At 37.7% G+C, this 13,715-nt stretch overlaps 1 protein-coding gene across 3 annotated transcripts in view; it reads right to left on the bottom strand.

Annotated features, from left to right (window-relative positions):
- Positions 1–269: 269 nt before the first annotated feature.
- ANXA7 (annexin A7) overlaps positions 270–13,715 on the bottom strand; it is a 31,924-nt gene continuing 18,478 nt past the window's right edge. For all 3 annotated transcript variants that reach the window (XM_075216527.1, XM_075216528.1, XM_075216526.1), the window contains 8 exons: positions 11,735–11,840; positions 11,506–11,600; positions 10,350–10,463; positions 9,469–9,639; positions 8,715–8,885; positions 6,892–6,967; positions 5,389–5,501; positions 270–1,625 (listed from right to left, as the gene is read on the bottom strand). In XM_075216527.1, the coding sequence (XP_075072628.1) occupies positions 1,503–1,625; positions 5,389–5,501; positions 6,892–6,967; positions 8,715–8,885; positions 9,469–9,639; positions 10,350–10,463; positions 11,506–11,600; positions 11,735–11,840 (969 nt within the window). In that variant the 3' untranslated portion in view covers positions 270–1,502. The remainder of the gene's footprint in view (positions 1,626–5,388; positions 5,502–6,891; positions 6,968–8,714; positions 8,886–9,468; positions 9,640–10,349; positions 10,464–11,505; positions 11,601–11,734; positions 11,841–13,715) is intronic.

Here is a 13,715-nt window from a genome sequence, read left to right as displayed (position 1 = left end):
AGTTATGTCCAGTTTCACAGGACATGTGTTTCTTTGTTATTTGTAATATTTGCTGATGTTAGATTTTGTGATTCACACTTGCGCAGTGCTAAAATGTCTACGTGACTGAAACGTTATATATAGATCATGGTTTGTTTTGATAAACTCAGAGCATATAGTACACTCCACCTGTGCGTGTAATTATTGTCTCTCCGGCAGATAAGATATAGCTTAGCGATATTTCTTAAATGGTCAGTGATCAGATACAACTTGCTAGTATAGTCATAAAATTTGCATCACCGAACAAGACTTTAATCATAAAGATCAAAATTGATGACAAATTGTGAGTACATACATGGAAAATACAGATTCTGATTCTAACATGATCATAGTAAAAATTCTATGTTTAAAACAGAAAGAACCACTGTCCTGCGAGAATATTGGCTCCAACAGTTTAACACTAACACTTTACTAGCTCATTATTTCCCATATTTTAACAGTTTTCTTAAAGACCATGTCACATAATGCTGATTGTTATCGGATGAGAGGACTAGACAACTGGTTGCTCTACAGGTGTTATGACAGAATGGACTGAAAAATTATTTTACATGTCTTTAATGTTCGACACAACAGTATTTATGTTTCCACCAGCACCTCAGCTTCACTGGCTGTTTGAGAAATTGTTAATATACGTTCATACATGTGCACAGGAAGAAGAAGTTATATTCTCCAGGCTCTGGTTTTTATACTTTGTCCCAATCTGTGCTGCAGATCAGCCAGTTGTTGTTGCCCCCAAGCACTAACACCTGTTCTTCACACACTCACACGAACTCCAGCACACGCCAAGGATTTGTCGTCGTCCTCCCCTCCCACAATTGTCATAAAAATCAAGTACAATACTTAGAAACATGGACTGACTAAATATATATCAAGATTACAGAAAACATTGCATTGAGATTTAACAACTAAAAAAGTTGCTCATACCTGATTTATAGTGAGGTCACTGAAGGATCATTAGTTTATTAAAAATAAAGAAACAAACACAGCAACACACAGGTTAGTGTAGTTAGAAAAATTCTAGTATACATTTATCCATGCTGTATATATAATTAACATTATGTATTCAAGGAGTATGGGTATGGTTATATAGATACATCTTTGTTATTTTGAAGTCTGAAAGTGCAATATATTTCCCAAACAGGAATTTATTTTTTTGCATTAAAAAACAAAAAAAGTGCTTAGTCCGATCAATGTGCCTATGACGTGTGTACATATCTCAACTAATGGGAAACAGTTTTATAACAAAGAGACATGCTGAACGTTTTATATTTATTGACTTGTGAAAAATTCTATTTAACAATTTACTTTGGATAAGGCATGTGTATAAAAAAAAATTGCACCATACAAGATCTTGATGAGCTATCTTGACACTTTTCAGACCCACTATTAAAACTGTAACATATTCCTTGCATCTGCATATATAAACAGATCATTTCCAGCACATTACAGTCACAGGATGGACTCTACTGGCCACATATTGCTAGCAGTAGACGTTTGTAATCTCCACTTGTATCACTCGACACCATGGTAGCAAGGGTTTTCTGGTACATGTGTGTGAAGGCCTGTTTGATCTGCACAAGGTCAATCTGGAAAATACCAAAGTTATTTGTCATGTTAAATTGATGTACTTGATTAAATGGACAAAGGGTGTTTATAAAATTGCTACATTTAAAAACAAAAAACTAAAGGTTACTGTAGCCCATCCAATGCAGACTATTTTCTAGGACTCTTGCAGAGCAAATATTTTTAAAGGAACATGGGGCAAGGATATTTAGATCTCTCGTGTAAATAATGTTTATTTAAGGACTCTGGTCTCTGATGGTAATGTCTCACAGAGGTCCTCAATTCTCCAAGCAGAAATCAGCATGAACAGTTCAGCCATTCTTTACTGAGGAGGCATACTTCATGACAAAGCATCCCCAGCATCATCTATCAATGGGAACTGTTGGACCTAGAGGAGATGCCAGGAGCTGGGAATCTTCTGTCTGCCACAGAACAGGAAGCTTGGGAGGCCAGTCTTCTGTCAGCCTTTCATTATCACCACACAGCATGTTTTATTATTCAATGCTGGCATCTGAATATATATATATATATATATATATATATATATATATATATATATATATATATATATATATATATATATATATATATATATATACATATATATATATATATACACATACATACACACACACATATATACATATACATATATATATATACATATATATACACACACACACAAAGTTAACCCGTGCATGATACTCATGCATTCTAGTCAAATCAAGCTACTTAAGGTGTTAAAAAGATTCTTGTCATGCATTTGGGCCATAGCCCAGGCCTCTTCAGGGGAAGAACGTTACTTCCTGACGTAAGCGCCCTTTTTTAACGTGGTTTTGTCCACATGTCGCCACCTCATCATTCTTCTCCATCACCCCATCCTTCATTTTCATCGCCACATCTATCCAGATGTCTATCCAGACACAGGGATCTCTCTCAGCGGTCCTGAGTATCACACTCCTCTCACTCTGTCACCCCCGGCAACCACTCCCAACTGTCACGTCTCCTTCAAGAAATATATATATATATATATATATATTTTTTTTTTAAATCTTTATAAACACTTTTAACAATTAACAAATTAAAAACATCTTAGTATACCAAATTTCAGCCCTTTCTGAATTTTTTTTTCGGGGCATATTCAATTAGCTTTTGGATTCGCGGTAACGCGCCGGAACAGCCGCGAAACGTAATACATGGTACCGCAATAACGTGGATTTTCATTCGCAGCCCATAGGGTTGCGAACGAAAATCCGCGTTAATGCGGTACCGTAATACCCGCAAGAATGCGCACTTTTCGCGGCAACGCGCGTTACCGCGAATCCAAAGGCTAATTGAATATGCCCCTAAGAATTTAGTAGGTCAGTGTATAACTCCGCCCAGCAGGTGGCGCTGCAGCTTGGTTTTATTTTTTCCACACACACAGACAGACTAACACACGCCACCAGACATTTAGAATAAAATATATATATATATATATATACACACACACACACACACATACACACACACAATCTGAACAGATCTCTCAAGATTGAGCTGACAAATTACAGACTTTTGGTCCAGGAATGGGGCAGGCATTTCAAGCCAGGATTGTTGATATTAAATGATCAAGTCCCTCATTTGTATGTGAGAAATTGATTGTTCTACATATACAACAAAACCAGTATGTCCCATCTGTTAGACTCAACTAGTATTAGACTATAGGAGGTTTGCAAAACACAAGAAATAAAAAAAAAAAAGAAAAAAAAAAAAACAGAAAAAAAAAACCACAGAGAGATCATGGTTGATTTTTCCCCTCAGATTACTACAAACAGGGAAGCGATATTTAAAATCCAGCGAGTAATTACGGTAATCGTGCGCGGACCGCGGGATTTTCGGCAATCCCGCGGACAATTGAATAGCCCCCTAAGATTACTTGTCATGAAAATCATCAACTAATTAATATAGACTACTTATTAGTTCAGACTAAATATCAAGAGCCGTAGAAATAGCTATTGTTGTAGAGTGCAGGTAATAGTAATAGTAGGTTACCAAGAGCTAGACATCCATTAAGGAATAGAGCCATATCATCTTTTACATATTACAGATCCCTTAGAAGCTTCTCATTTTCTCACCCTTATGGGACTTTCTGACATTGAATGAAGACATGATTTGTCAATTGTGGGGCCTTCGTCACAGCACTATACCAAATACTAACAGAGACAGTATCTTGCTTTAAACAATCACTTCCTCTTGATTGGTCGTTACTAGACAGCCGATTCGGGACATTCCATTTTCAGTTAAGTTCCATTTCATTCTAGTATTTTTTTTACATTTTGTCTACAATATCATGTCTATATATTTGACTCCTGATTTTGCCTAATGTCTGCTATATTCTCTGTCCCTGGAGCATCTCTGGCAACAAGTTACTTCTAGTGAATTATATCCAAGTTAATTTAGTAGATTGTGACTTAATGCATACCAATACAGATTATTCACTACCCTGACAACAGATTGCTTAACTTACAGTTATTAATAGCTGTACATTATCAGTAATGTGTTTGTAAAGACACAATACTTTATCGAACATACGCCCTTGGTTCGCCGTTACAAAAAAACAAACAAACCCAAGACCGCACTTATCCAACACTAAACTCTACTTACAAATTAGGCATTTCATTTGATCCAAAACTAGCAGAAACCCTCATTATACCCACACTAAAAATTTCACTTTAAAATGGAGTCTCTAGACTATGACTAATATTGCTACTTCCTAACTGGACTATTAAAACTTGCTTTATATTGGATCCATAACAACCATATTTTAATATGAAACTGACTGACAAACTAACCGTGCATAGACGTCATCTATATATTTTTTTCCCCGCGTAGGTGTTGAGCTCTTTACTTTGGAAATAGCACACTGACTAATAGCCTACTGCCGAACCTAGCACTACTCCTATGTAATTATCAACTGCCTAAGTCAACTGCCCAACTGCGCCTGTGATCAACAACTGCCCAGAGCCAGGGGGAGATTCAATTAGCTGCGATGTTCCTCAGAGCATCGCGGCTGCACATCTTTTCCTAAACTACGATAGAAGTCTCTGCTCATTTTCCCCCTCGCACCCCTATGAGGCGCAAGGAAAAATGAACAAAGATTTCTGTCAAAATATTCTCCGCAAAGTGTCTACAGGATGGTCGAGACACTTTGCGGCTAATTGAAACCCGCCCCCCAATGTGTTATGCTGTACGTAAACCACAGTAGATATTTGCATTACTAAAACAAAATGACTGCTCTTGTAACTGCTCAGTAAACACACTAAAGCTACTGTACACCAACAGGACTGTAAAAATACTGTGTCTGGGCAATTTTCTTCAGTTGTAAATATGTGAAAAGATGCGGAGGACCAGGGAGAGGGCAGACTGAAATGCAGTAGGGAATGAGGGGACTATGAAAGAGTTCTACAATTCCAGGTAGTTGAAAAAAAACAATATTGTAAAAGAGGGGTATTGGCTGTATTAAAGTAACTGCTGATTAGAGAAGAAGTTTTAATTGTATACACCTCAAGTTATTATTATTTGTAAGGAGCCACAAGGTTTCCGCAGCGCCGTACATAGTACAAACAGTAGACCATACAGGGTGAAACAGTACAGAACAATAAACACAAGGTACCAATGCTTCAGTAACTCCGGGCAGACATATGGAGTAAAGACGGAGCAGAAGAACAGGTATGGAGACAGGAGGGAGAGGGGCCCTGCTCATACGAGCTTACATCCTAAGGGAAGTTATAAATAGTACTGTACCTCACTGCGGGTTGCAATAATCCTGATCAGAGTGGAGTCAGCAGTCCCAGCTCCCTTCATGGACTTGTAAAGTCGCTCAGCAAAAAATGCTGGACGGTTTAATGCACACTGCACTGTAAAGAGATTCAAAGGTCATTACACTCACTACAGAATATTAAACATTACACAAACAGCAACACTTGTATGATGAACAGAATATGAGGCAACTAGAGCTATATACATGCATGATCTGCTCATGGAGCATACCATCTGAGAAGTAGCTTATGTTAATATGTAAACGAACAACAAATTTCACTACCTGTAAGAGGACAATTTATTTATCACAGTGTCTTATTACAGAAACCAGTGCTTAATATAACCAGTAGCAAAAAATTTAGAACAAATTCACTAAATCGTTAATTCAAATTATCAGGTAGAAGGAACCAGCAGGTAAGCTGAATTAAAGGTCAAATGTGATTTAAGCGAATGACCCCTAAATGTACGTTTGTAGCGTAAATAGTCAGTGTGAGAACTTTCCCCCCCAACGTTCTTTGCATTGGTCACATTTCTCGCTCGCTCAGGCTAGAACCTGCAAATTACTGGTGGACTACTCTGGGTAATTTCATGTGAATCCCAGAGACAATCTGAAGCCTGCACTGTAAAATGTCAGTATATACTTAGAGGGATCTGCCTAATGCAAAAACACCCCCAAAAAATAACTATGCACAGCCTGCAGGCAGTACATTATTAAATGGGAAGAACACCGCAGTCCGCTCAACCACAGCGACTCTGCAAAGCCCAACAGTTTCAATAATCGGTGTTGATGTGCTCACCAGGTTTGCATGGGATCCCTCTGCACTGTGTGGGAGGATACTGAAGCACTCAGACATACCGGTAGGTTAAATGGCTTCCGATAAAAATGGACCCGTGCATGTGGGCATTTAGAGGGTAAGCTCCAATGGGACAGGGATGGATGTGAATAATTCGATAAAATAGCATCCATTTAGCATCCATGCAAAGTGCTTGGAGTCCTACTGGGAAAAAGTCACTATATAAAGAACAATTTTTTTATTATTAGTAGGGATGTATGGAATCCTGCATTCAGGTTTAGTATTCTGGCTGAATCCAGCATAAGGATTTGGCCGAATCCACACAACCTGTGAGCAGGGCCTTCACATGAGGAAAGCACATTGTTAAAATCCCATTGAGAATCTGTGTAATAATATGAAAAACTGCTGTTCATCAATGGTCCCCATGCAACTTGAGCAATATTGCTAACAGTGGGTGAAAATTAGTGTCCAGATGTTCAAAGCTGGTAGAGACTTACATCTATGATTGCAGCGAAAGATGCTTCTAAGCAAGTATTAAAAAGCAGGTAAATACTTATGTATTCCATTATCATCTTGTAATAAAAAACAAAACAAAACCAAAAAAACGAGTATTGTGCGTTCATCAGTGGTAAGTATTAGCATAACTGGCTCTGACCTCCTACAGTTATTTTAATGGTTAAATAGGTTTACTTACAAATTGCCTTTAATCCATCTTCTATATACCCAGAGAATTCTCTGCCAATTGTGCTAAGCAAGTCCCGCTTTGAAATCTATACAGACCATAAACAAACACAAGTTAGCCCTAGAACAAGAAAATGTACATAAACAAATGGAATAAAAGGAAAACTGTGCATGAGATACCAGGGAGGTATAGGATGTCTGCTGGGATACACAACTGGTCCTCCATATGATTAGTGCATCGTCAGGATCATCAACAAAGAGACATCTTTAATCATCCATTCTCAATAACAGACAGCTAGGGGTAGCTATCATGTCTAGATCCAGTTCCATGTGTCCTATGGAACTTTTTTTTTTTTTTTTAATGCTACATACAGTTTTACTTTATAAAAATGAAATGTATATGGTTTATTAAATAGTGATATATTTGGCAATATTAAAACTTATTGTACAGGGTGGTCCATAAGTGTGGAAAGCATACCCTGCGGTTTTCCACCACACCCAGATCATCTGTGTAGACACTGGATTAATATTGACTTACTCATTTCCATTTTAACAGGGTGTTTCCACACTTATGGACAACCCTCTATACTGTGATATGCTGAATAGTAGGCAGAAAAAAAAATAAATAAAAGGTTACTGCCATAAGGAAATATCACTGATGTACCACAATTATGAACAGACTACTTTCCAGAATAGTGCTACCAAATACAGGTCTGATTTATGGTTAAACGTAATGATGACCCACATGCATATCTGCAAAGGTGCCCCTGCACTCTTTAATTTCCATGTCTGCATTTAGAGCGGCATTGCATCTCCAGATACGTGCAATCTTAAAGCTAGCCTTATGAGGAACCCGAAAAATAGAAATCCTCAACTCCAAACCTTTGCGCCAGATTTAGAGAAGTGTACATTTTACGTCTCATAACCAACATTTTTAAACGAATGTATATCTCAAAATAAGATTCATCCCAGAGGGTGTGCTCAACTTGGATACAGAATACAGGAGTCCGCAACAGGATACAGGCGCTAGGTGTGCACATGCACAGTGTGCAGAGATACATCTAAAGGATGTGCAACACGGTATGTACTTTTATTGGAGATTTTTTGCAGTTGAGAAACATGGTAGGATTCCCATTCCCTGACATTTACTTTATGTTTTTTTAAACCATTAGGGGGTTTGAGGAGGAGGAGTGACTAGTAGCTATTATGTAGTTTGTCTACATTAAAGTAAACTAGCCATTTTTAATGAACAAAACATGTAAGTATGGTATCTGCAGAATAATACATGGCCCATTGCCCAATATGCTGAAAATCAGTACATTTCTGCATGCACTGGTATATGAATTTAGTAGGTGCATGGGGGGGAAATGATTTCAAATCCCCATGCAGATTCAGCGTGCTGTAAATGTCAGCATAGGCAGTTTGTTTTCTCCTAACTGCATAATCAAGGTGATGAAAGAAGGGACTGCGTTAGACTGTCAATAAAGGTTACATACACATTTTCCTTTAGTCTTTGGCAGAAGTATGTAAAATGCAGATTCTAATGTAACACAGGATGTGTTATAACATCCTGACCAGCGCTGTATCCATGTGCAACATGTGGCTTTCTGTAGCATTGTGTGTGGTCTCCAGATTACGTGACAGCTCTGCAGACTCTGTTGGGTGACTTTTGTATGTGTGGCGAATACTATTCTCTCCACTCTCCCCAAAAAAAAAATTATAAAAAAAAAGCTTAAATGGACAGCACTGATCTAGATTACATACATGTATCCTAGCGTGTTCTGCAGTCAGCCTTATTATTTTATTTATTTATTTCCAAACAAGTCAGTCACTTACCCTGGCGTACGCTTCAGCCACCGCCTTCAACTGTGGGAAGCTTCTACTTGCCAACACCAGATTAAAGGAAGACTCATCTGTTCCAAGCTTTCCTTCACCGGCTTGATAAAGACGCTGAGCATCTTGTTCAGCTTGCTGCAAGTTCACATTGGGATTCTCATCCCGATTGCCCTGGGGAAAGACAAGGCAGCTTTTTACAAGTGGGAAGAATGGCCGTTAGTGGAGATCGCTTAAACCTGCCGAGTAATATAGTCAGACCGTAAGGAAATTTAGCTTAATATACTTAGATGCATAAAGATTGGGATGCTCCAAAACCAGTATTTGGTTAGTTTTGTCTGAATTTTAACGGTTTTCAGTAAGTCAGCCTACCAAGTTTGAATCCAGATTTCCCCCCGTGAATCAGGCCTTATCCAATTTAGGCAAAGCATTGTATGTACCCCAAGTGTGCCAATTTAATTCTGAAAATTAGGGTCTGTGTCTAGTCATGTATTCAGTAGAATATTTTGTTAAAATATTCAGTATTTTGATAAATCCTAGGATCATTTTAACAAAAAGCAAGACTTTGCTGTACTATACATCCAATTTCTACAAGACTAATGTAGAAACGTGATGTATTCCTTGCCATAATGAAGACACAGTTAGACACAGTTTCAAAGTTCAGACTTTTCCGACTGGGAGCATGGTTGCATAGGGATTGCACAAACAGTTGGGAGTTGCCTTTATAACTAATAATAATGAAGGCTGCTCTGCTGACCTGACACATAGACACAAGCAGCCTCTCGAAGTGACCAGATGTGTCAGATCGGATATCCTTCTCAATGTCTCGCCCAAACTCGGACTTGTAACATGCAACAATGCTCTTAATCTCGTTGTTTGACCTGGTGCACAGGATCTCGATGAGCACTCGCTCCTGTGTTCCTGCCCCCTGCAAGAAAAGGGATATACATTGCAAAATACATATATAGACAGACAATATACTGCAATGTACTTGCTCATATAGTTGTTCACAACCTCTTTGGAATAATGTTACATGTCTGAGTCTAGTTTAGACTCAAGCAGACCAAAGTAAAAACATTTTATATTATATTCCCAATCTTCTGTTATAGCGGATTCATTTATAAACATAGTTATGGCGGACGCCTTTTATGGTTATCCACAGACTGTAAGCTGTGGGCAGCAGCAAGTTGGGGATGGGTCACAGTGTTATTTGTGACATTGCGCTATCACATACAACAAGTTACATTAGGATAGGGAGAGCAGAGCCACTGCCTATAGATGCAGAGCACATCAGGGATGAACAGGCAGCAGGCTGTAGACGCAGCTCTGCAAGGCAATCAAATGGATGGCAAGAAGATTGGAGCCAAAACTCGAATATGACATTTTCATACAACCCTTTGCACCATGTTCTGATCCGCTCTCCATCTATTTCTTTCTTTCTTTTAAGATTTCAAACATATAAGCATTGCTTAGACTTTTTAAAATGCACATAGTTCTTTTAGGTTCTATAGATTATGCCACAGACTTTTGTTTTTGAATGGTAAGTTCAATTAAACAGTACTGCCAACATCTGTAGAAAGGTTTTCATAGAGTTATCCTTCCCAAGCATGTGCCCGGTACAGTCATTTTTAATATTACCTTCATGGCATGATACAAGCTATAAGCATCATAATATGTTGGTGGCATAAAGAGTGCGATGATGAGTTCTTCGACATGGCCACTTAATTCAGACTTCAAATCCTTAATCAGATCCTTTAAGCAAAACAACAAAATCATTCAAAATAGACCTCGTACAGATTTCACAACCTCTTCTATCATGCACATATTAGAAGTCTACATAGTTAGGTCTATCTGTGAATTTCTCCAAGTATTTTATAAAAAAAAGATCTATATAAAAGTAGAACCCATACATGATGGTCAGGGCTTCACACATAGCAACGCTTCTAAGTTGAACAGTTTCTATTCTTTTAAACATATCTATATATTTAATAAAACACCAGGCTTTATTAACTACTGTAGATTGCTGTTTCAAAGCCAATTTTACATTAGGTGTCTTCCAGTACATGCGAAAATGAATAATCATTTTTACTAGTCTACCAGTACAAGGAAGTGCTGTCAACGAGCAGCATGGACTTATAATGAACCACGTTTGGCAGCGCATCTATTCAAGTGTGCAGTAGCAGAGTCAGACAGTAGGTGGCAGTCCTTGGTATTTTCATTGCAACATTTTTGTATCAAGAAATATTCTGAATATCCAGTGATCTCATAATGGAAATCTGATACGTGAGCTATTCAATTGCTATCTGTATAAAACATATCTAAAAAGTAAATAAAAAATGCAGATCTACAACCCAGCGAACATGCATGAGAAGGATCAAGTAAAAGACTTAAAAACCAAGGAAGCCACACTGATTATTACTAATCAACGTCACGTTATACCGATTCATATTAGGCAGATGTAAAAAAAAAAAAATTAGACGATCTAAGCACATTGCAAAATAGTGAACATTTTTAAGCAGATTTTATAGCCAACAGGATAACTCATTTGCATGGACAAATGTGATATTTGCAAATACATGTGTGAATTATTAATGCAAATGGGATCATACATGTATTTAAATGTTCAGCCTGTGTGCACAATTCAATTAAACCACCAGATGGTAACATAGGCCATATGTGAGCAAGGTGTCCCTATGAATAAGCCCTAAGGGGAACAATACTCCACTACTGTGCTAGATATAATACACATCATTACTACAGCTATCCAGTGCTGTCGCTCTAACACATAACTTACCTTTCCATAAGCAGTTTTAAATGCTGCCTTTATCTTTTGTCTCTGGTCATTAGAACGATTAGAAACAAGATCAATGATAGTTTGTTCATCAGTTCCTGTATACAAAAAGAGAAAACAAATCTCTCATTCATAGTTTATGTGTTAGAAAATGCAAAAAAACTTATAAAAGCAGATTGCACAAAATAAAATCTTGCAAAAATAAAAGTAAATAAAAACGTTTAACTCTTACCAAATCCCTTCATTGCCTTTCTCAACTTTTCTGCATCCCCCAGTGCATCAAAATTGGCAGCAGCTCTAATGGTGCCCTGGGTGGCTGTCATTGCTGCTGCATAAGGCTGCAATACAATGCAACAGTTATACAAGATGACAATAGTGGGAAAATACAAAATGAAAATCGTAAAAATAAAGTAAAACTACCCAAAAACACACAGTAAGAAATTAGTGACACCAGGATCTATAAGTTACATAGGACATCCCTCCCAACTGTCAGTCCTACCGGAATGGTGCCTCCATGCTATTCTTCAGTGCTTTGTAACATTTGTAGATGTTTATATTATAGTGTATAGCAAGTGTTTTAAATTCATTGCCACCAATAGATTGGACATTGTGAAAGCAAAGTTATTCATTAGCCCTTCATCGAATAATTGTTCCCACTTAATCTCTCAATCTTGGGGGCATATTCAATTAGGTTCCATGATCGCGGTAACACACGGGGTGTGCATTACCGAAGGTAATATGGTACCGTAATAATGCGGCTTTTCCTTTGCAACCCTATGAGGCGTGAAGGAAAATCAGCCTTAAGCCCAGGACCTAATTGAATATGCCCCTTAAAGTCATCTTTTTTCAACAGCTTGTTAAACTAGGAAATACGTTGCGATGCGTAGCCTGGATGGAAAGCCATCATTTCTAATTCTGTAAAGGGGCAAAAGACTTGCAAACCCTCACCCCCCAAAAAAATTCCACACAACTTCATGGAGTAGGTAGAATGAATTTTAGGAAACTAGATGATTCACCTAACCTTGTAGGGTTTCCTATGACATTAACCCATACCAAAGTCTGGAGCAGACCAAAACATCATTACAGGTCCAGAGAGATGCCAATTGGGGATGATTTATTTTGCCTCAAGGGCACAAATAGTAGATCTGACACTAAGAATTCCAAAAAAATGGACAAGCCTAAAACGCAAAAAAGCTTCAATTCTGGTGTATGATCCCCAAGAGATTAGGCAAGATAAACAGTGGCAATACAACAAGTTGTTTTCAAAGATGTAGGGCCTATCCATTGGTTTGAACATCTTTGTATTACAGCAGGGGTGGACAAATCCCAGAAGCCATGCATCTAAAGGGGATTACTGGTGCGCAAGTTCTGGGAGTCTTTACTGTTCATCAATGAATAAGTAACTTCTCTGACACCTTACAGACCCCTGCTACAGTATATCCTACAGATAACGGTCTGGCTCTTGAAATCTTAATTATTTTATCCACCACTGAGTTAAGGGCATCAAATCTTTTGCTACGGATCAAACACTAATAAAAACAAACCTATTGCCGTGAAATTCAGTAGAATGTGAAAAATTGTGCGCCGTTAACTTAAATCTTAATAGTTTGGGGGTTTTTTTTTTTGTTTTTTTTTAAAAGGTCTAATACGGTTAGTGATCTGCAGAGAAGAACTTGCTGTCAACCTTTATTAATAGTCTGGCTGCTATTAAACTTTACAAAGGCAGCATTACCAATAATGTAATAACATTCTAAAAGAAATAAAGATGACAGCATGTATATTTAACAAACTGCAATACACACCTAAATAAAATTAAAAAGTACAGCTACACAGAATAAAAATGTTTTGATTATGGATGATTTGTCATACATGCGTGCAGCAAGATTTGAAGAAAAAAAAACAAAACAAAAAACAAACAAACACACACACGCAGTGCAGACACACACATGCAGTCACCTTGCTCCAACAGGCTTTACACCCAACAGGACAAACTAGCATAGTGCAATTAGGAACACAATGAGGGAGATACAAGGGAGAATTAGGGGCAGCAATAAATAAAAAAATTATAAAAACATTTTTGCTTAATTCATATTAGTTTTAAATAGAACTGCATATTTACAGCAATATGTTAAAAAAAAGTGCAATGTTATTTTTGCCATGGGAAGTTCACTTTTGATGGAACAAAACAGATACAGCAAAAAATATGTTACGAG

This window comes from Mixophyes fleayi, chromosome 6 (assembly GCF_038048845.1).
Source record: "Mixophyes fleayi isolate aMixFle1 chromosome 6, aMixFle1.hap1, whole genome shotgun sequence".
Lineage (NCBI taxonomy): Eukaryota > Metazoa > Chordata > Amphibia > Anura > Limnodynastidae > Mixophyes > Mixophyes fleayi.
This window is presented reverse-complemented; position numbering and strand designations above follow the sequence as displayed.